This window comes from Opisthocomus hoazin, chromosome 7 (genome assembly GCF_030867145.1).
Source record: "Opisthocomus hoazin isolate bOpiHoa1 chromosome 7, bOpiHoa1.hap1, whole genome shotgun sequence".
In the NCBI taxonomy this organism is placed as follows: Eukaryota; Metazoa; Chordata; class Aves; order Opisthocomiformes; family Opisthocomidae; genus Opisthocomus; species Opisthocomus hoazin.
Window position 1 is genome coordinate 71464122 of NC_134420.1, and position 23862 is coordinate 71487983.

A 23862-nucleotide genomic window follows, 5' to 3' on the forward strand; every position below is an offset into this window, starting at 1 on the left:
GCTAGGGGGTTAAACTTACTAAACCACACTTGGACTGGTAGAAATCCAGATGGGAGATTTATGTCATTGTGTCTGTGGTTGTTGCAATCGTTAAAAGGGGTTTGCTTTGAAAATAGGGAAAAAAAAAACCACGTTGAAACTCTGGGCTTTGCCTCAGAGATAAAAAAAACCCTCTGATGCTTGGAACTGGGAACCAGCTGCTGGAACCCCAGCACTGCTGCCCCGTGGTCACATTTAGTTTGTCATGCTCATCTTCAGAAATGCTAATGCCTTTGAGAGCCAAGATGTGTATAAAGGAAAGAAAAGAAAATATAATGCTTCCTGGGTTTGGTTGCTGAATGTTTTTAATAGAACTCATGGATATTTTACTATCTTGTATGATTTCACGCTGGTTTTCCTCTTTTACTGGTGGGTCTTTCAGACAACAGAAGTAAAGTAGCATTTTTAAAAGAATGTAACATACTGTTATTCCCCTTCTCCCCCAAACAACAGAGAGGGTCAGATATACTTTGGCTTTTAGGTATTTTAAGTTGCTTGCATCCCTTGGGAGAGGTGCATCAATGTGTTCAGATATGCTTTAAAAATGAGAAGTCTTTCCAAAAGGCAGGTAGCCTGTCCATCTGCAACTGCAAGTTGAAATGCTAATGAATGGTCCTGCTTCTCACTCGGAGAGCTCGCAAGCTTCCAATTTGATATGCAAAATTAAAATAAAATTCTGACTTTTCAAGCACCATTTTTAATGGTTTTCTCTGTGTTTTAAAAGCACTGAATCGTCTTCCTTACATACTGGGCTAACTGGTTGGTTTCAGGGGACTCATGATTTCAAGGCAGTGGTAAAATTCGTAATTTTCAGATCACATTCTAACCCAAACCCACCAGAGTTAACAGAAATATTTCCATTAAATTTAGGTGCTTTATGTTAAGCGTGTAGTGTAATACATCTGAAGTTTTTTAATCTCTGTTTTTTTAACATGTAATGTGCAAAATTTTTCATTATATGAGAATTTAAGTACTTTATAACAAAAGCATGAAGTGAGGTAACTACCTGTGTTAGGAAGCATGCATTGCCGTACTTGAACAGGAGAAATGTGAGAAATGTGGTGTTCCTGGACACATTCGCTTTATTTGATAAGAGCACTAATAGCAGTCTTTACAAGAACATGTTCTGTTTTCTTTTTTATAGGATGCGAGATACTGCAAGAAAAATAGAAGAAAAGTATTTTTCCAATCTTGCAACGCATGTTGAATTTCTCCCGGTTGAATGGAGATCAAAACTTACCCTCGATGGAGGTACGTTGATTAATTGCTGGTTCTTTTGCTGTTCCAGTAGCTGCAGTTTGCAAAATTGTCCCCAGAAGTTTCATGCCATGTTCTCTGCGCATGGCTTCTTTGGATTTCATCATTCTCCTGCATGTAACTTGAGTCTTTTTTTTTTTCCAGACACTGTGGACTCCATTACTCCAGATAAAGTACGAGGTTTAAGGGATATGCTGAACAGCAGCGCGATGGATATCATGTATTATACAAGCCCTCTTTACAGAGATGAAGTAAGTTTGGTTTTATGTGAGTTTTACTAGAGCAGGGCAGAGAGGCTGAAACAAACTGGACTTAGGAATGCAAGAGGAGTTTCCTTCGGAGAGACCCAGCATTCAGAATACTAACACTTTGCAAGTGTGTGATGGTCATCCATAGTAATCAAAATACAGAGAGGAGTAGAGAAACAGCAAAAAGTACAATCGGTCTAATTTGTATAGAGCAGAAGTGGCTGTCTAAAATGGGTCTGTAGCAGCAGCTTAGGAAAGGGAATGTTTTTTACGGTGTTTTCGTGCATCTGCATATTCAGAGCAATGGGGAGTCCACAGAGCAGACGTTCTCCTTACCTCTTGCAAAAGCTGTGGACATTTGTCATTTGATTTGTGTCAGATGGGGCGGCAGCATAGAGTCATAGAATGGTTTGGGTTGGAAGGGACCTTAAAGCTTATCTGGTTCCAACCCCCCTGCCATGAGCAGGGACATCTTCCACCAGCCCAGGTTGCTCAGAGCTCCATCCAACCTGGCCTTGAACCCTGCCAGGGAGGGGGCAGCCACAGCTTCTCTGGGCAACCTGGGCCAGGGTTTCCCCGCCCTCCTGGGGAAGAATTTCTCCCTAATATCTCATCTAAATCTGCCCTCTTTTAGTTTAGAGCCATTCCCCCTTGTCCTGTCACTGCACACCCTTGTGAAAAGCCCCTCTCCGTCCTTCCTGTCGGCCCCTCCAGGCACTGGCAGCTGCTCTAAGGTCACCCCGCAGCCTTTTCTTCTCCAGGCTGAACAGCCCCAGCTCCCTCAGCCTGTCCTCGTAGCAGAGGTGCTCCAGCCCTCGGATCATCTCCGTGGCCTCATCTGGCCCCACTCCAACACATCCCTGTCCTTCCTATGCTGGGGGCTCCAGAGCTGGACCCGGGACTCCAGGTGGGGTCTGACGAGAGCGGAGTAAAGGGGCAGAATCCCCTCCCTCGCCCTGCTGCCCACGCTTCTCGATGCAGCCCAGGATACGGTTGGATTTCTGGGCTGCCGGCGCACGTTGCCGGCTCATGTTGAGCTGTGTAAACATACCCAAGCCAGTTTTAATGTCTTTGTGCACACTTGCCTTGCAGGAAAAGCAAGACGGCCCGCAGTCACCTGTTTGTTAGGGGACTGTTGATGAACTGGAAGCTCCCATCTTGCCGTCCCGCATCTGTGTAGGCACGTATGTGTAGCTATAGAGTGACCCTGTTAATGAGAGGGGAAAAGCCTTGAGTGAGTGGTGAAGGAGCCTGTAAAATACGTACGGTGCATCACCCCAGTAGCATCCTTTCTGTGTCACGCTTACTGGAAAACCCCTGTGGGGATGTTTTAGGATTACTTTCTATAGGAATTCTAGGGGTTTTTTTTCAGTATTGGCTACATTATGTATGGAGCAATAGTAATCTTTTCGCAGCCTTGGTGCTCTGTGCATGGTTAGGCTGGGGAGGGCAGAGACTTTAAAAGCTTACCTGTGGATTTGATGCTACCTTTCATTAAAATTAGATATATTTAACTCCTTTGGACTGGCAACATAACTTTAAAACCGAAACCACCTAATAATACTACTTTTCCTGATAGAAGCAATCGTGGTGAGATCGCTATGAGCCTGTTCAGCTTCCAGCACTAGGTGTACCGAAAGCTGTACCTCTCCTGTTGCTCAGTGGTGCAGAGTTCGTCATTCAGGGCTTCTGGGTTCTCCGCTGCGTGTCAGGTTTCTCCGTCTGTCGTGGAACTGAGGCCAGCGTGAACTTCTGTGGCAAGCGGTGAAAACTTCTTTGCAGCTTTAAAATAGGGTTTTTTCAAGCTGCGTTAGGGGCTTGGCATGTCTGGGGGCATCATACGGGAAATGGATTAGCGAGTAAAGTTCAGGTAAGCCGGCCAGCAATGAAAAATTTAAATTTAAATGAAAAATTTAATTCATTGCTCAGTAGAACTGTAGTTTTGCAGGTGTATCCCCATCTCTCAAGTACAAGAATTGACGACGAGTGTGCTGTGGCTGTGCTTAGATCTGATTACAAAAGACTAAGTTGTTTTTATCACTGTGAATTAAGTGAATTTTCTGCAAAAGGCTGCAACAAGTTGATCGTTACCTCGTCATAGTCAAACTGCATTGATAAATCTTACAACTTTCTCAAAGCAAAGTTGTACAATTTGAGTTGCAACTGTTTGTCCAGAAAGGAAAGTGCTATTATGAATGAAATGTTAAAACCTCGAAGAACAGGTTTCTGAAATGTGTCTGTGGTGTCTCGGCCAAAGTGTTTGGGAAGCGGGTTTTCTGGTTGGTCGTTCAGCTACAGAATTCGTGTTCTGCCAGTGAGCTGTCAGGGACGTTACTGCTTGATTCTGCTTTTTTGGTTAGGAGCTGTGTAAAGCTCATAGTCATTTGATTTTTTTTTTTAGCATATTTTTTCACCTTTTATTTTGCCTTTACCTACAGAGAGGAGACTTGTTTGGGGTTTATTTTGTGGGGTTTTTGGTGGTTACTTATCCCAGTTCATTTTCTGTCACCGAACTTTGCAGAGTTTAAACACAGTATTACCAAGTTGAGCATTCTCCTGGAAAAAGTTGGGTTTCTTCCCGTGTTTGGTGTGGAGCCACTTTGTGGCACTTTGTTCCGAGAGCTCGTTCCAGCTCAGAGAGCAGCCTTGACTCCAGGTATTCCTGTGGTCACCCGTTGTGCAGAATTAGCATTCCCGCTCGGCACTTCCGAACGCTGCCCCGGTTCTTTGCATACCGTGGGCACTCTTGGTGCTTGCCATCCAGAAATCCGAGAAGTATCTCAAAAGGAGCTAAGTAAGCTTTGCTGTGCCCCTGTGGAATACATCGAGGAGTTCAGCCTCGAGAAGAGTGAAGTTCACCTGACAACACTCAGCAATACTTTGCTATGAATTTTCTTTCTGCTTCCAGGGATTTTCCCCACATCTAGCAGCAATGTAACTGCTTCTTTAAAGCTTTTGACCACTCTTTAAACAACACGTTAAGGGATTTGCAAGTGGGTAGCCACTGTCTTTCAGGGGGATGAAGCCTTGTCCTACCAGCTTTCAGGTGAGATAGCAGAGAGCTGTTTTGGAGGCAGCTGGATTGCTCTGCTACGCGTTACGTGGTGGGTAACCCCCTCTCTGATTTCACATATTGTTTCTTCTGCAGCCTGGTAGGAGAATATCCAAAAGGTGCCTCTGACTTCTGACGCGTAATGTGACATGAGACCGGTATTAATAATTCAGTACAGCCCTATGACCATCTCAGAGAGTCTGGGCTCAGAGTTCTCTCTGGAAGATGTTTGCAGCCAACAGATCCAGCTGTGGCATTAGCGTGTGGCTGTCAGTGAATCGTGCTGTGCAGGTCCTCAGCTATACAGCAGTCCACGATGAGTAAAACAGAATCCCTTTTTAAACATTACACAGATAAAAAGGAATAAGAAAATTGATATTTTGATGCACGCATGCCTATTTCTAAATGAACAATCATTTCATGTTTTAATTCTGACCTTGCTAGTGCCATCTATGGTAATGTAATCTTGGGCTTTAGTGTCTTCAGTGGGTGACACTGCTTCACATCTGTGTCATTGTAACTTCATACTTCTTTACTAATAAGTGGCTGTAACAGAGATTAAAGAGACTAATTGATGCATAGTAAATTTAGTATTGTCACCTTCATTATATTTGTTAAGTGCTTATTTTACAGATCTTCACTGTACTTGCAGGCTAATTGTAATTCTGTAAATTATTGATATATGTCTTGGCAGAAAATGCATGTAGTACAGGATAAATATTATTTACATCCGTCATCCCAGGATCTCTAGAGATTTAGTGCAAATACTGCAGTAGCCTCAGAAGATTAGTAGGAGATGTTTATGGATTACTTCTGCCCCAGCTGAAGAGCAGGGAAACGCAGTAGGTACTGAATGTTTCTCACCAGCTGAGGAGAGGAGACGAAGAAGCCTGGGTCTGGGACGTGGTGGCTGCAGGCTTGGTGTTGGAGGTGCGTTACGGGCTGTAGGAGGCTGGGGAAATGCAGTGTAATGCAGCCAACCTAGCACTGCTCCCCTGGGCAGACTTCACTGTCCACCTTGAAGTGGCTTGATGGTTTGCTATGATGCATGTATTAAAAAGGAGAATTAATGACTATATACTTGAAATTTGGGGCGAGTAATAACTTCTAGCAGGGCTTTCATCCCTCTCTGACGCAAGGTTTTGCAATGGAAATGTCCTTCTCTTATGCACTGCTTTCAGCAATGAAAGGCAATTGTTTCATGTGTGTTTGAAAACAAGAGGGATGTGAAGCAGGGAATTTTTGACTGAGACTATTTCAGCACTGGTTTTGCTTATTCTGTTGAACCTAATAGTCAAGGAGCTGCTTGGCTTCCATGGCTTGCTTAATTCGTTTGGTTGTCCTTGAATGAGTTCTCAACTTCATAAAGTGATCAGTTACTGGATCTGCCTGAACCTAAACTTATTCTTGAAGACAGTGGCTTCGTTAGAAATGGGTTAGACTCTGCTTTTCAACAGAAGGAGAGGTCCTGAGAGAGAGACTTGGGTCTGGGTAGATCTGCAGCTCCTTTTTCTGGAACCTCACAAAGACACGCAGCCATTCCTGTCTGTTCGCACAGCTAAGTCTCCTTCTGGCCTCTCATCTGTTGTTGTGACACTCTTCTGGCATCCATCGGCGATGCTGTCGGGCAGCGTGACAACTGTTGTGTTCTGGAGGGTCAGTAGTCTCCCCATCTCCGCGTCGTGTGCTGGCACATTCTTCTGGTTCACATGAAGCAAACACTCCGTGTCTTTGCTTTCATGGTCCTTTACAATCCATTCTTGAGCTGCAGATCTTTTCGTTGGCTGTTAAGGACCACCTTCTACCTCTGGTTGGCTCGCACACCTTTTTATTACCTGGTTGCTGAATTTCAAACGCTTTTGCACTTTCTCCTGAAGTTCTCTTGACATTTGGAGGGAGCTGCTTGCAAAACTCACCATTCCTGAGATCTCCTTAAAATTCCTTTCCCGTGAAGCCTACAAAAACAGTTGTGCTATTCAAGCCGGAGGGGTGCAGAGGTCAGGTTTCCTGCACTCCCTTTTCATATGTAGCTATCTTATTTTTCTTCTCTTGGGCTTCAAGCTGTTTGTGTGAGAAGATTGTCCAGTGGGTGAGGGTCCTGTGGAGACGGCAGAGAGAAAGGACCTCTGAAAGTTACAGCAGCGGGGTGCTCAGAGCTGAGAGCAGTCTCGGAAGAGGACAATCACCCAAGAGGAGAGCAAGTGTTCTTGTTGGCTTTGGCAGATCAAAGAGGTTGGGACTGGAGTGCTATATCCCAGTTTTGGCAGCAACCAAGTCACTGAGGATTTGAGCAAGAGCAGAGCAAGATCTGCGATACTTCCGTGCTCAGGATGCCAGCCCAGGGGTTTTGTATTCCTTATGTTCTTGGAAAAAAAGCCTCATTTACTGGATATTGAGGGGGAAATGTAACTTTCTACCCTGGAACTTGTGGTGTGCACTGAAAAGCCCTTTTGACCCCAGCAATCTGTCCGCTGAGATGGGCAGGAGGTGAAGTTCTCCCCCCTGCCTGGATCTCCGTGGTGGGGGGCCAGGAGGTGTTTGTCCATCACGCACACAGCCGACGACTTCTGCTTTGCAAGCAACAGGCGTCCTTATTTATGCTGGTGTCTCGCAAGGCTTCTTTTGCGTCAGAGGAGGAATGAACAGCTGTTTTCGATGCTGGTGCCGGGGATTTAGAGGTTTGGTTTTTTCCAGCTCGGCACAGGATGCTGTTAATGCTCTGCACAAAAGGCTTTCAGCTGAGACAGGCAGCAACTCTGGGTGTTTCGCTGCTTACATGGTTTCTTGCTCCCCATCGTGATCCAGCAGTTCAGGCTTACCCAGTACCCAAGAGGTGATTAGAGACATGATCCTTCTGCTCTTGTTACCAGCCTTGCCACAGCTCCTGCTGTCTGAGATGACAGTGGTGTGTCTCATCTGACTCAAACTCCAATCTTGTTTTTATAAAACACATGCCCTTGCCACCAGCATTCCTGAATGGGTGGAATGGGCTGTTATTTTTTGACTTTTTGAAAGCCGTATGCCAAGCAGGCACATAACTGGAAAGCAGAGAGGGGGTTTCTGGACTGATCAGGTCCAGCAACCCGTTCCTTGGTCGATAGTCTGGTTTTTGGCTTCCCCTCGGATTGCACGGCTGTGACGCTGGCTCTCCATGGATGTGTGTAAAGACCATTCCTTACTCTGCCTTTAATTTGGTTTGTGAAGGGCACAGATCGTTTAACCTCAGTTTGTCAGAATATAAAAGCTGAGGACTTCTGAGCAACTCGATCCCACGGGCTCGAGTTTCCTGCACGGAAGATTTATTGGCAAAACTTCAGCTGATAAAGGGAGCTTCAGGCATCGAATAATCAATCTTCTTTTCATGAAGCAAAAATGAAACACATTCCCAGAAGAGCTTCACAGGGGCACAGCACCGTGCCACATCTGCTCAGTTGTCCAGTGGTGTTTTTTCCTCTGTTCAGCCGGTTTTGCTGAGATCTTTGACTGCTGGAAATCAAGTCTCTCCCTCGTCCTTTCAGACCAGACTGGAACATGTAGGAAACACATCCATTTCTTCGATGCTGCTCTGTCGAACTATGTCAAAGGCTGTGTCTCGAGTGTCTGAGCTTCTGCTGGTATTGAGCAGCTCTGAAAATTTAATAGTACGTAAGGGCTCTCTCCCCAGCCTGAGGACTGTGGAGTGCTTCATCTGCCTGATTGTGACTTGCCATAAAATCTGTCTCGGAAATCTCTCAGGGTTCAGGCATTGTAAAGTCCTGCTTTATTTGTGTTTCATTTTCTCTGGGTATCTGTGAGTGTTTGCAGTGGTACAATCTCCAGGGCTTATAACGTTTTAATCCCCCACTAAACTTTTGTACCGAAAAAATTGGTCTTGAAAAGGTGCGTAGGAAGTTTTTCCCTAAAATTTAGAACAGGGAGAAAGGGCTCTCCTGGGGAAGAAAACAGGAACACTGGAAGATTTTCTGTATCTTTCTTTGAAATACTGTAGTGTCCTCAGGCTGATGCTAGACGAATGCTGGGGTAGAAAGCTCAGCTGGGAGGAAGGGATTTGATATGACTATTTTGTGAAGAAAGAGGAGGTGTTCCCTTTGTTATGGTGCTGTGATCTGTTCGGTAACAGACACATAAGCTGGCTGCATTTCGCCGGTCCTCCTGGAAGAGCTGAGGGTAACGGAGCAGAGCCGAGCAACCAGCACATCAGTGGTCAGAGCAGCGTTTATAGGAGCAGCTGCACCGGAAAAAATACATCGACTCAATCGACTGCTGCCACATTTATTCTTTTGTGAGATATTTGAGCTTGCTTAGTCTGTGGGAGAAGCCTTAGGAGATGGTAATACGGGTTGGGCAGCAGCTCGAGGAAACTCTAGGCTTTTTGTGGGGAAAGCCCTACTGAAAGCCCTGCTGGGGGGCTGCCAAAGAATAGCCCTGCTGTGGGGGCTGCAGAAAGGCTCTTTGGGGATGTCCGGTCCCACTGGTCCCCAACATAAGGTGGGAACTGGGAGGGAGGAGGCAAGAGGGGAGGTGGAAAAAGAGAAGAGGGGTCTGGTCATGCTGCATTCCACTATTCCACTTTTTTTTAATTATTATTTTTCTGGATGATTCCCACTTTCCTATTTTCAGGCAGAAACAGCAGGTGCTTCCTAAGCACGCAATAGAACCCATGGACCGGCAGGCAGTGAGGCTTGGGGTTGGCAGAAGCACCAGGGAAACCAGTGGGCAAAGGGCTCCCTTAATTGGGAAGCCGTTGGATGTAGGTGCAGTGAGAGCAGGAGAAGCTCTTGGCAAGCTCTGGGGGAGCAAAAAGGCAAGCTGTGGGTAAAAAAAAAAATATCAGCTCTTAAAAAATTGGGTTTAATGACATTGATGCTGTTTAGGAGAGAAGATTTGACAGGTAGTTACGTTTTTCATGTTGAATTCCAATGAAAAAGTCCCTGATTTTAATGAATATAAAGATGATTGGTGTTTATAGATTTTTTTCTATGGAGTGTTAGGATATATATCAGGCTTTAGCTACAAAAGAGTTCTGAAAGCACTTCATGTTATACTTGCTGGACTAAACCCCTTTTCAAACCAAGCTTTTCTTTTACAAGTTAGAATATCATATGCTTTTTAAGACTAAGAAAGCCAGTCACGATGAAATGTTATCTTAAGTTCATATACTGCTTAACCAAATAAATTTTTAGCTGGGACTTCAATATGCTTTTTCCTTTCCTTTTTTTTTTTTTTACTACATACCATAAGGTTCAGTTACTAATCTGGGTAGTGATACAGAACTGCTGGCAAGACGCAAACATCCATGAGCACTCACTGCAGCTGGAGGGCTTCTGGTATTGCCGTAGCAGCAAAGCAGACCACTCAGTTCCTGAAGGTCTGGAGGCTTTGCTGCAGCAGACCTGCTCTACGACTGAGTTAGGTCACCAGTGAGCTGGAGTTTAGAAACAATCTCCATCAGATGACCATCTGATGATGTTGAATCTCCTCCACAAACTTCCAAATATGCAGTTATTTGGAAATCCATGCGCAGTTTCTTAGTTGCTGGTCATGTTTTGGCCCAGCTGCTCAGTAACAGCTTGTTTTTAAGGAGCAGGACAGTTAAAAGCAGGGTTGGACTTGGTATCCAACGAGGACTTTCCAAGAATGTGCTGTCTTATGCCCCCAAATTGCAAGAGGACAGGACCTTTGTCTTGAATCTTTGCCAGAAGATTGCTTGCTCGCTGTGTGCCTAGGGGCTGTGGGGGAGACTGGCATAACATCCTTCTTCCTGGAAGGTATCTGCTTTTCCAGGGAAATAGGCTGTGCAGGAACAGGGTACGGGAGAGTAGGGTACAGGGCTATTGAGCAAGTTGGGCAGGACACTGGGAGCGATAGCTTCTATGCAACGAGAAACCAAGGGAAGCAGCTGAGTTGCTGTACACCTTACTTTTCCCACCAGAGGAGAAATTTGGGGACACCGAGATATATTAATACAGCTTATTTAGGATTTTTTGAACACAAGATGGCATTACTAATTTCCAAGCTAGCTTGCTTGGCGTTTTTTACACTGCCGACTCTGAAACCTGAAGCCAGCGCTCCCTCTGGAGTGTCTGCTGCGTGGCTAGGGCTCCTGGGCTCCCTGCTGAGGTCCCCGACGGCAGAACCATGTGTGTTGGCTCCCTTGGAGGGTACCTCAGCAGCCAGGCACGCAAACTGCTGGACCCTCAGCGTTCCCTCATTTCGCTGAGCTCCTGGCAGGAAGCCCAAAGCGCTTTGGTTTCAACAGATCTCTGCTATTTTGTTCTGGGGTTTAATTAAAACCTTTTTAAATGGAGAAAATGCCAGCCAGTCAAAGCTAGCCCTGATTTCTGTTTTCAGCTCCAACTCTTGCTAAAAGCTCTCCCTGTTTGTTCATGTGTGAATGTAGTGCCCAAAGTCTGTATCGAGCCAAACGCAAGAATAGGCAGCGTCACGGTCAAAAATACTTGAAAATAGCTATTATGGTGCTTATTTTTCCAAGCTGTTGCAGAGCTTTGTTAATCATTTCACAGTGCTTTAGGCATAGGGTTTGATGTGTGGATTCTCGCTCAGTAAAATGTGTATCAAACACTGACAGTCATAGTGCCATTCATATTTATATCCAGTAATGATTCAGGCACTTGAAAAATCGTGTTCAAATTACATGTTCTATAGCTTTAATATCCTGTTGCTAACAAGGGAACGATTTGCAATTTCTTGCTTGTCCTCCTCTATGCCATAGCCTGGAAGCATCGCTCGGTTACCATGCTGCGTTTCACAAGCAAAGCTGCCTCTTTTGGATTGTCTAGTTCCTAAATCTCATGGCTTTCAACATTTCTCTCTAAAAAATACTTTCTATGAATCTGCCCATTTTTATGCAGGTGTCCCCTAGTGTAGGATTCGAAGCAGGTAAGCCTCTGGGAGACTCAGTTAACATAGGGCCGATACATATTTATTGCAGTAGTACTGCAGGATTGGCCTGTGATCCTTGAGAACCACGTTGCATTCCTGGTTTTCCCCCGAAAACCCTCCTAGAAACCTATAACCAGAAAACTGTTTTTCTTAGCATTTTGTTTGTATCAGTGTTCAGATTCTGGCCTGTCACATTTGTGGTTTTTCTCCTCCCATATCTTCCTTTTGCCTGAGATGAGGCTTTTTATTCTTTCACAGTGTCATTTCATTCTGATTCCTTTGGAAGGAATTACAGTAGGTGTGGTGTGATAGGAGGTAGGACAGAAAGCTGCATCTCCTGGGCAGCGGGCAGAATAATGAAAGACTTGATGAGTTCCATATGCTTTATGAAGATCCAAAAACAATTTGAGGCTGTTTTCCCAGAACCCATTTAGGCTGTCACTGTAGGATCTGAGAATATCCATTTTAGTGGATTTATCTTCCAGTGCCCTGCAATAAGGTAGGAATGCTGTTGCTCACTTTGATAAATGGAGAAGAGAGACTATGACTTGTCTAGGGTTATGTGCCAGGCTTGTGCCAGAGAGCTGAGTTGATTTTAGATCGTGTGTGGCTGAGGCTCCTTCCAGCCTCCTTGGGTTACAAAGGGAGGTGAACCCCTGACGCAGGAGAAACCTCAGAGGATGCTATTAAGTACTTTAAGCACAGCTGTCATTTGTTTAAGGGTTTATCTCAATTTAATGCTTTGGACAGCGTAGTGTAGACGTTGTAGGATCACCACGTGTCCTGTGTGGTGGTTGCCACTGGGTCTGGAGGGAGAGGTGGACCACTGGAGCCAGTGGCAGTCAACCAAAATGTTGCCACTGACCGTAAGATTTTGCTCATTTTCCCAGCCTAAGTAAGCAGACCATCATGCTCATCCTAGATGCACACTCAAGAAGCTGGTCAGCGTAGTACGTGAGCAGGAATGATAAAATGTTGATATTAAACTTTCTTTCCTTACCTTTTTGAAACAGCTGGTCAAAGGGCTGCAGCAGGAGCTGAACCGGCTATACACGCTTTTCTGCTCCCGGAATCCGGAGTTTGAGGAGAAAGGAGGGAAAGTCTCGATCGTGTCCCACTCGCTGGGCTGCGTCATCACCTACGACATCATGACTGGCTGGAATCCGGTCAGGCTTTACGAACAATTGCTGCAGAAGGAGGAGGAAGAGCTTGAAGACCGTTGGATGAGCTACGAGGAGCAACGTTTACTTGAAGAACTTTACATAACTAAGCAACGGTAATGCATCCACTTCTGATTGCTGAAGGAGAAAACCACATCCCTAGGTGATGCCCGTTGAGCGTTTCCAGAACCCACCATGGCTGTTATCTTTTGTGGCTGATGGTCTTCTGCTGGTGATGAAAGGCAGTGGTCAATGCTAAGCACAGGACTGAGCAGGCACAGGGAGCTGGCACTGCTAAACGGAGCTCCGAATCCACATCCTACAGGCTGTACCAGCACCAAGCAACTAGCTGCTGCTCACTGACCAGATGCACTGGGAGCAGATCATAGCCAGGGAGAAAGGGGAAGGCCATTACCCCTCCAGATACTTGAGGAGAAACACAACAAAGTAGCTTGCAGGTGGGCAGTGAGCTGTAATGCTGAGCAGAACCTGAGCACTTAAATTCCTAAGTTTCTAGAGGAAATCGAGAAGCTTTCTCCTAGGCTCAGCTTGGAAATTGAACTCTCCCAGCTGCGTACAGATGTTGTAATTGCTGTGATTAGGTTTATGGGGTTACTGCTCCGCTGCGGATCATTTACCAGATTCTTCCTGCTGCCATCTAGAAATGTTCACGCTGTCGGGAGTGTGAAGCAGCACTGCCTGCTGTGACTAACAGGGTCTGGGTTCCAGCACCTTGCAAATGTTGGTAGGGAGCCTTAGTCTTAGCAGACCTTTCAGATCATCGTGATGTCTCCGCAGCGTTAAGGTGACTTCCCTGTTCTAACCTGGTTTTCGAGGTGCTGTGGGACACCTGTAAATGGAAAATCTAATAACAGTAGCCTGAGCTTTAATCTTTCCAGTGGTAGGTGAGGATAAATGATGATTGCAGTTCTTTTTTGTTCCTTCTTGAAACCTCTTAGTGTTGGCGGTACTTTGGAAACTTTAATATAGTACCAGATCTCCTGCAGTGCTTGAAATCAGTATGTGTGTAATTAGAGATTGGTACGGGACATCTCTGTCAGCTGCAAGGCTGGATGAAGTGCAATCTTTCTGAGAGAAGGGAAGTAAGAAGCCTAATGAAGTTGTGCTGTGATAAGATCACCCTTCAGACGTATCACTAGATCAGGGAAAAATTACCATTTTCACACTCACACTTCAGCTCCTTAGGCATCCTCTGAAGTACTTCGGGTTACCTCCACAGTAATCCAAGTATCATTTGGCAGTGGCACTTCTGTATAGCTGGAGTGGCTCTCCATTTCATGAGCCCTCTTAGTGCAATTCAGTCTGAAATAACAGATAAATATACCACTGACATCCTATAACTTCTGGACTCCTAGTGCTTCAGGGATGGCAAACACGTAGTGGATTTCTGGAAATGCTCATGCCCGAGTAGGGTGTGTCGTAGCATGTGTAAGTGTTCCACATTATACAATAACATACATACAGCGTGTGAGGTTGTGCCTTGGAACCCTTTAACAACAGGTCACAAGAGTCAAGAATTCTGCATGCCTTCTTATTTTAAGGCTGAATCATGCTCATTAAAGCATCCAGAATTTTTTTAATGTACTGCTCTTTGGGAATTTTCAGCTCCAGACTGGCTTCTTTCTAACCAGGATGGCAGAGGTTAAGCTTAATGTATTTGTTACCATAATGCTTGTATGGAAATTGAGGAGATGGTGTTTTCCTGCTCTGAAGAGGGCATAAGGCTCTAGCGCTGGGGCTGGACGGTTTTACCAGTCTGTATGAGGTGCTTTATATTGTACCTGCGTTTTAAATTCAGGCTGACTAGAAGAACAGGTGAGCAACCTTTTTAATGATAGTTGAAAGGGTGGGACACTGTCCTCCAGATATTCCACCATAATATAGAACTCCATAATGCTTCAGCCATGGAATTTCCTGTGGCTTTGATTTTGTTGAAAAAACCAAACCGGGTGATTTGGTTGCTAAAACACCAAAGCAGTGGGATGTGAGTCACCTAGTCCTGAGGAAGGAGGGTGGGCAGATGCTTGGGGTGATGAACTCAAGGAAGATGTCATGTCTTGATGGATTCCTTCTGTGAGAGGAACAGAATTTCACATACATTGATTCTTAGTCAGTTGGACTGCCTCTGAGAAATACTGACGCCATCACTCTCTCTTCCCAGCAGACAAAACTGTTGGACCCCACAGGAATGCCTGTTTGGATCAGAGAGGTTAAGGCTGCGTTTTTTATTGGATCTCAGAAAGATCTCTATTTTCTAGGTTGAGAGAGATAGAAGAGAGGTTACATGGGTTAAAGGCATCCACCGTATCAAAACCACCTGTCTTAAAATTTAAGGTATGTATGTTCGAGAGGTTTTTACTAAGCGTTCTATTTGCTGTAAAAATACACCTGCAACATGAGTTATTCTGCTTACTTTTTTTTTCGCCATGGCCCTAGACATGAAGTTGGTAGAATAATATTGATGTATTGGTTGTAGTGTGTGTACGTCTGTATAAACTTGTTACTGTATTCATATATTGCTGTTTATTACAAATATATATGCTTATCTGTAAATATGTAGCCCGTATATAGATTTTTAATATATTACACACACACACAAGCAACTATGTGGGAAGGTAAAAGCCGTTTGACGAATTACATTAACGATGCATCTTAAACAATTTCCTTTCTACTTTGCTGACTAATCCATTTTTCTTGGGGACTGCTTCTAGCATGTCACATCTCTGAGCAAATTGGTTTGAATTTCCTCCAGCAGTGGATTTTCCTTCCACGTTACACTAGTTTGACAGTTTGCACAAGTTACTTTTAGTCTCGTTAAACAGATTGCTTGCTAATCAGCTGTATATGTTGCTACAATTTCATATCATTGGGAAAAGGCATTTTCTAGCTTCTTGGTGGGATGTGCAACACTTTCTTGTTGCTCAACTATATCCTGAGATATTAAACCATAAAAATATGACATGATAGATGAGAAGAAAATAGATTATTGTTTCTTAACTTGCCATTTTTCTTTCCTTCTGAGTTCAGAGGAAGTCCTAGAAGCCAAGGTCAATCCTGGGCCATAAAAAAGAGGAAACTAACCATAAATCAATTTATCATAGCCTTCTCCTTTTCATCACTGCTTAAAAGCGTGTATCATACTATTATCTCTACCATCAAGGAAGCTGGAGGCAGGCTGATACTCCTCCAGCTCTGTGAAAGATTATTCTTCACTGAGTTGTGTTTAAACTGAAGACTTTTTGAACAGATGCTTTTTAGAGGGTGCAGGGAAGGAGGGGAAAAGAAAGGGGAAAGAAGAGAGGACTGGATCAAGCCAAGTTACTGCTAGGCAATTTTCCACTGCAGTACGTCCTTTTTCTTACCCTCACTAAAAGGAAGATGTTTTGTTTCTGTGAAGCTTTACAGTAGTGACTTCCTTGCTTGAAACCGTGCTTGAGACAGAGCTCCAGAAAGAGAGTGGCTTTCCATGAGTGTGATGGCAAAGTGCTTTTGCAAGAGAGGATTTCAGCAAGATGTCACTGAAAGATGATTGCTCATCAGCAAGCCAGACCACCTTACTGAGGGTGACCAGCTTGTTGAAAGAGAGCTAACTGCTTTGTAGGTACCAACTACCAGCACTTTGGGTCTTTGTGGCAGACCAGAGCTCTGGTTCAATGATGAGTTGCGGTTAACTACAAGTGCTTGATCCACAAATTGCTTTGGTTTGTGCGATGCAGGAGAGTGGAGTCTTTGGCCACTGATCTCCTTAGGCTGTATCACACGACGATACAGGCACATACAGCTGTAATGAAAAAGGCTAGTCATGTCAATGTGTTGCCTATCTTGCATACTGAAACAAATTAAGCTTCCCAAGATGAGAGAAAGTCATTAGTCCTACATTAAGCACAGTTAAGCTTGCTTGATGTTGAGCAAGCACAAAGATAGCTTTTGGCAAGATAAGTGCAAGAATAAATACAGCAGCCAACTTGGCTGGTATTTAATATTAGGGGATATGATCTGTGTTTAACTGACCCTTTGGGGAGGACAAAAAACCTTGAAGGTGTGGAGAGTCTTGTACTCCAATAATATCTTGGATGAGCCACCAGAATGAAAACTTGAGGGTGAGGTATCTTTATGTCTTTCGCTCCTCTGCTTCTCCTCAGATGACACAATTGAATAAAAACTGCTAAATAATTAGGACCTGCATGGGTTAAAAGCAAAGCCAACACCCCACTATAAATGTAAAGCAGAGAAGTGCATCCTTCTCCCTGCCAGCTACGTAAGAGGAATCGGAGTTAAAGGCTAAAAGGGGCTGAAGAACTTGAAAGCACGGGGAGTGGTGCAATACCTACCTCTTTATGTGGTGCGTGAAAATAACTGTGTTGTAGGAGGATTTTCAGCCATAGTACAGAAGAGAGGGGCAGGACGTACCTCAGTTGCTCCCTAGTATCGAGATGGAAATTCACTTAAATCTGGACTTCTCCATGTGGTGGCACAGAGTGCTTCAGGGTTCCTTAGCACTTCTCATTCACCCAGGGTTACATCCTCTGAAAGAAGCTCCAGCTTGTACTTGACCTTGTGGTTTCTATGTGGCATCATCCGACAGCGATGTCAATGTTGATAACAACTATCTCAAATTATTGCTAAGATACTAGTGATTTACCACATGTACAAGAAATATGAGAGCGTAACGGGATGCTGACATGCAGCCTTATCTGAGAGGAGGAAGCCTTTCAACTGAATGCAGAAATGTGCTGCAGTGGTTCAACACACAACTCCCCAGTTCAATTCCCCATGTAATACTGGTGTAAGTCTCCGTTCCCTTTGTCTGCTAAGGCTGCAGAACGCTCCTGGGGGCAGGAACGGGTAGAGGCTGCTGCAGAGGTCTGTAATTCCTCGCTCTGGGAGGATATTTGGGATCCTCTGGGCTGAAGGACAGCACAGAAACATAAATTGGAATCGTCTTCTGTGGCTTCTGTTGGAACATCACCACTAAACACATTCATTTGTCCCCCATGTTCACCTATGCACAAAAGAGCTGCCCTGCCTCACTTCTGTTGGGTCATTCAGCTTTTTTTGTTTTTTGATTCTGAAAATACTGCTGTCTTCAGTTGAGTGGATGACTATTTGGCTCAGCTTCTGCTTTAAATACAAATAAATTCATTAAGTCTTCTGTTTATGAATCATACCCAGGAGAAAAGTGCTACCCTGAAAGGTCACGTTCTTAAATGTGTCTTCTCTGTCGTAAACATTCACAGGAATATATGTGGAGTGCCCCACTCCTGCTTCTAGGAGAAATACCAAAATTAATAAGTGTTTTCTGGAAAGATTTTAGTCCTCTATTCCCAGCAGGTTTCATGGCATGGCTGTCTTCTCTTCAGCCACTTTGCAACAGCTCTGAGAGTCTAATGGCTCCAGTTTAAAGGATTTTCTTTTCGGAAGGCTTACTTCTGATTTTTAGTGTTCACCACTTTGGTGTTGGTCTGGTGCCACCCGTTAAGGTACCCACTAATTGGTACTGTGTCTTTGTAAGCATTTCCAAAGCTGGAAGACCATGTTGAAAGACTTGTAAGAAAATACATAGCAAAGAACAGTGCCCTCCAAGAAGAAAGCATCTGTCTGTGGACACTGTTAATCCTGTGTTTATCAATAGAGACAACGGAAAAAAAGCCATGCACCGTGTGACCACTGAAACTATTTACCTCTGAAGAGTTTTGCCTAGTCTGTAGTGGCCTAAGGTGAATTCCTGAAAACATCTTTTAAGCATCTGCTAGCAAGTGTAAGCTGGCCGTCACTTTCTGATTCCTTTCTGAAGCAGAAAGACTGTAATCGTGTACTCCAGGCGCTCGACACAGGAATATCAGATGGACAGGGTTAAAGGTTACTTATTCGGTTTGAAGGCTTGCGCTGTGAATATGTTTCTGTTGTATTTGAAGATGAGAAAGCTTTTTGTCCAAACTGCAAAAATGTAGGGCTCTCTGTAAAGCCTGATTATAAGAAAGCAGAGCAGCTTTGCGCTAGGCTAGAGTGACAACACAGACGACAGAGCCGTGCTTTGCAGCGTAGGACATTGAATAGCTTTGCTGAAGAACCAGATTTTTTTTTTTTCCATGGAATTGAGACTTGCACATGTCTTTGAAGGGAAGATTTGGGGTACCAGTGCCAAGTCAGAGGAGGAGGAATGTTTTGTGCAGTGCTGGAATCTGATAGATGAAACGGACCATTATTTCTCCACCCTCGCTCCATGCGCTGACATATAGCGAAGGCACATGGGAATCCAAGCGTCCTCCACACGCACTTAGCAAGAATGCAGCAATTTCTCTTGCTGGTTAGGTAGCAGCACACTAGGAGTTGCTCACTTGTAGTGCCCTGCAAACCAAGCAGTACCATTGGGAAAGTTGCAGTGAAGGTCTGATAAGGGTAAAATCAATTTTTTGTGGAAGAAAATAAGGGTTAAAAAGTAATTTTGGCGTATGAAAATATTTTTGACTACAGACTTTTACATTTGATGTTTCTAGGAGATGATGTCTGAGTATTGGTAATGGGATACGAAGCCATTCACCTCTAGGTCACTGTTGAATCCCGGCCCAGGTCGGTAGTGACCAAAAGTGGTTGCCACTGATGCGTGTCCAGTGACCTTTGTCAGACGGGTTAGCAGTTGCAGTTGAGGCTTACTCAACTGCGTCTCGGTGTCAGAGGCAGTCCTTTCAGAGCAAAGTCACGGTGGTTTTGGACGGCGTGAGAGCAGCCTGCAGAGTCGCTCAGCGTGCTGGACCTGTCCTGGGGAGTGGGTCCTAATGTGTGACGTGGTGGCACTTTTGGCAAGCACTGTTTTGTTCCCTTAACACTAGGTGGTTTGGAGAGGCTGTACATAACGCCAGCCTGTTGTCTTCAATACTCAGCGTAGCTTGCCTTTCTACCTCATCAGTGGGCTTGTGTAGTAAAACGAGTCATGAAGTACGTGGTTAGGGTAGGATTAGGGAGCTGTGATAAGCTTTGGGAAGTTTTCTGAGAAATCGGACTTCAGTCTTGTGAAACTCATCACATTTCATTAGTGTCTTCCAACTGCTTCTCATTCCAGCCTTTCCAGTGTTGGTAGACCTCTTTCAGTTCAAATATCCAGCTTGTTTTCCAGTTTTCCAACTATGTAGCATCACAGCCTGTAGCTCTCTTCTCACAGCAAAGGGAAACGGGATACTTCACCTTCGTGTTATAATATGTATGTGATAGTGGTCTTCCCCATTTTGACTTACTAATAACTATACGAGTGCCTCAGTTGAAACTGAGAAATCGGTTGAAAGAGAGAAATCAAATCCATATTAGAAAGCGTTATTTCCATCCTTATTAACACGGGTGAAATCTCTCCTTAGGTTGAGAATTTCTTCTGTATGGGATCTCCATTAGCAGTGTTTTTGGCATTGCGTGGCATCCGTCCAGGAAACAGCGGTAGTCAAGACCATATTCTGCCCAGAACAATTTGTAACCGCTTACTAAATATTTTTCATCCAACAGATCCAGTGGTGAGTTTTAATTGCAGTTGCAAGCTTTTACCTTGACTATTTTTAAGCATCAGCTGTGTGATAATGTGTGATCTTCCAAGTGTGCGAGTCAACGCAAGTATGTTCCAGCACAGGACTATTTGTTGATGGTTATTGTACAACGTCTTGGGTTTTGTAGCTGTAGATTAACAGTTTCTACAAATAATCGCATTAAATACCATATACTTTGCTTCTCTTTTCATATTAATAAGCATGAGATTCGAGATTTTTTTTTTTCAGAGACATGAGCAATAATCCTTCTCAGTCAAGTTCCAACTTGGGTTTAACTTGCTGACTTCCATTAAACACCATCTGTCCAAAGATACTACCTCTTAGAAAAGAGGCTTCACAAGCAGTTTACAAGATATTGTAGAAAAAGAAAGACACTGGTTTTTTTTTCCCAAGGGGTCCAGTGTAACAGATTGTTAGAGGGTGGGATAGGACTTGGGAGGGCAGTTTTGGTATAGCTTTGCCCTCTCCTTATGCACTCCCATAGGCAGCCAGCGTTCACCGTTATCAAAGGCAGGACGCTGGAACTTTGGTCTGCATCACCTCGGCAACTTCTCTGATGCAAGCTTGATTTGGGATTTCATGCTTACTGTAGAATAGTAATTAGAGGGTACTTTTGTGTTAAAACTCTACCTGATTTTGAGTATATTCAGACTTCAATACAAACATGCTGGTTCTGCTCATCTCAAGGTCTTGCTCAGCTCCAGCTGCTCCAAAACCAGAATTTTCCTGGGATATCTAGGGCGATAGGTCAGGCTGCAGGCTGTGGTCCCACTCTGCAAATAGTAACTTGACTTAGTTTTAAGATAAAGAAGTGCAGGATGCTTTTCTACATCTAAGTAAACAAAGAAAAATTAAGAATCAATAGAAACTGATTTCTTTTAATAAGCACACGGGTTCATGGTTTGCACAGGGATCAAGGAAGGGTCGTTAAACAAAATGTTTACATAGCCAGTTCCTCCCTCTCTGTTGTGTTGTGTGGAATCACCTTACCTGTATATAGAGTTTGCTCTGTCAATGCATAATAACCAACATCTGTTAATCATAACTTGTGTGTTCATGACAATGTGTAGTAGAGGTGTTGCAGAGAAACGTGCCAAAGTGAACGCACAAGCAACTGGGCAGCTAACACATCTTCCAGGCTGTGAAAATAAAGATGAACCAGAACATAACACCACTGTTCTGTCACTTTCTAGGCTTCACTCATTACAGATACTTTGGATTTGAGGTTGGAGAGGACTCTCTATGGGAAGGGAATGTCATTTTTCAGTCGTGACGCTCAGGATTTTCTTCTCTGAATTCCTCTCGCAGGCCTATAGGTTAGAACCTTTAATTCTGAAACACTACAGCAACATCTCACCTGTCCAGATCCACTGGTACAACACTGCAAACCCTCTACCTTACGAGCATATGAAGCCAAGTTTTCTCAACCCAACAAAAGAACCTACCTCAGTTACTGACAGCGAAAGCGTTTCGACTGTACCGAGCCCAACCACCTCGCCAGTCATGGTTCGACGCCACTACGGGGAGTCTATAACAAATATAGGCAAAGCGAGTATATTAGGTAATGGTTCTTTATGTCTTTTTTTTTTTTTAAGATAGGACATTCTCGTAGAGCTTCGCTGCTTGAGGTGCAACCGTAAGCAAGCTGTTCCTGGCAGTTTCAGTTTGTTCTATATGGGTGTATGGCTTTGTTTTAATCCCAGCTGACCATTGCTTTGAAGAAATGACTGTTTACGTACATGGGAGTCAAGGCTTGTGGGGAGAGGATGTGGGTCAGGCAGTTTATGCTATTGCTGCCTTATTGTTGTCTGCCTTAATGAAGTAACATCCTGATGATTTAATAGTTTCCACTGTACTTCATGGAAAAAAAAAATGTAAAGCTTGCGCTGTGACTATGTTTTCTGGTATTGGCAAATAGGAGAAAAATCACTCTACGTAAGCTATTACAGTTCCATTTAACTTATGGTTTTACACTAGGAACTTCAGGCTGGTTTAATATGAAGTCTGTTCCTTTCTGGCTTTCTGATTCAAAATAAGCCCTGGTTTCACTGAGCTTAAATTCGCTTTCACTGGAGCTTAGATTTAAGCCTGCACTTGCAGTTTTTGTTGACTCAAGGCTTTTCTTCAGCGCTCTCTGTGGCATTTGGAAGAAGGCTAATGTGACCTAGTGCCAGGAATCTTCCCGGTCAAAGAAGTAAAGTATATAAAAACAGTTTAGTCCTGAAGTGGAGACAGGCGGTATTGGGAAGCCCGGTTGCTTCTGGCCGTGTTGCTATAGTAATTTTAATGTCATGTCCATAAGGTGGCAGCAAAGTCGGGAGAAAACATCACAGATCTGTTCTTAATTTTTGCCCCCCTCTTCCTGAGCGACCTAAGTAGTCCTTTGAGAGGATGGTACGGCAGTCCTAGAGGTCTGTAAGGGCAATGCCAACGTAAAGACCCTTGAGCTGAGGAGTGTCCTAGATGTCTTGATGGGATTCTCATGTGCAGAAGATACCAACATTGTTCTAAAGCATTTTTATCTTAGTTATAGACTTTTTATGAGAGAGGAATTACAACATATCTGTAAAAGCACCAGATTTCTTGCTGCAGAATTGTTCTCATGTATTTTTGTTCCCGTAACTGCAGTTTCCAAATTATAGCCTTTGCATGTACACTAGATCAGTCTGACGATAAACAGTGTACGCTGAAGTCAGATAAGCTGTTCCCACCCTAGAAAAGCATGAACAGTGTTTTCCTTCGTCTGTCACTCAACTCTAATTGATGGGTGCTTCAGTGACTTTAATTTATGGTTTGGTTTAGCTGCCCTTGTGCTTGGTTTTTTTTTGCCCCCTCCGTGCTGGATGCAGGAGCCGCGAGTATCGGGAAGGGCCTCGGCGGGATGCTGTTTTCGAGATTCGGCCGATCTAGTACCACCACACCCCAGACACTCGAGATGGGAAAAGATGGAGCCGAAGGGGACGACAAGAAGGCCGCGACTGTTGGGACACCACCTTTCCCGCACAGCAGCTCGGGCTTCCTCGAACCCGCAGGTTAGCGGCGAGTCCGCCTTCCCAGCCTGGTGGGAACAGACCTTTGGTGGGCTCCATCGGTCTGCTGGGGGAGGCTGGAAACACCGTCACGACGTACGCCGCTGTTTAACTGTGTTGGTTTGCGCTAAAGGGATAAAAATTTAATCCGTTCCTGCTTTTTGAGTCAGTTAAGGCTGTTCAAGGACTGACTTTTTCTTCTCCTTTTTATCCTTTTTTCTCTTAAAGGAAGTTTATCTGTGTATGTGTTTGTACATGCATGTACACTGCATGCACATATGAGTTTTGGCTAATGAGATCTGCATATCAGTAGTTCCCAGGCTCTCACTAGGAAAAGCAATATAATTGCTGCGGAGCATCTCACCCACCATTTAGCATAAAATGGATTTATTTCAACTTCCCCATCCATTTGCAGTTCTGAAGCAATCTGGATTTAAAGGCACATACGACTGGAAACAGAAGCTGCCGTTGTCCTGATCTGAACTGCCCAGAACAGAAAGTGCAATTTTAGCAGCTGGTTTTTTTGGAAAAGCATAGGTACTTCCTTTGCAGAAGTTTATGCTTGATTTTTAGTTCTAAACTTCTCTTTGGCACTGTTGCAAGGCAGGGTTTTTGCAATCTAAA

General features: G+C 44.2%; 1 protein-coding gene across 2 annotated transcripts in view; it reads left to right on the forward strand.

Moving 5' to 3' along the window:
• DDHD1 (DDHD domain containing 1) overlaps nt 1–23862 on the forward strand; it is a 72564-nt gene that overhangs the window by 47062 nt on the left and 1640 nt on the right. For both annotated transcript variants that reach the window (XM_075427177.1, XM_075427178.1), the window contains 7 exons: nt 1184–1290; nt 1441–1547; nt 12513–12775; nt 14939–15014; nt 20030–20179; nt 21518–21770; nt 23059–23241. In XM_075427177.1, coding sequence (XP_075283292.1) covers nt 1184–1290; nt 1441–1547; nt 12513–12775; nt 14939–15014; nt 20030–20179; nt 21518–21770; nt 23059–23241 — 1139 coding nt within the window. The remainder of the gene's footprint in view (nt 1–1183; nt 1291–1440; nt 1548–12512; nt 12776–14938; nt 15015–20029; nt 20180–21517; nt 21771–23058; nt 23242–23862) is intronic.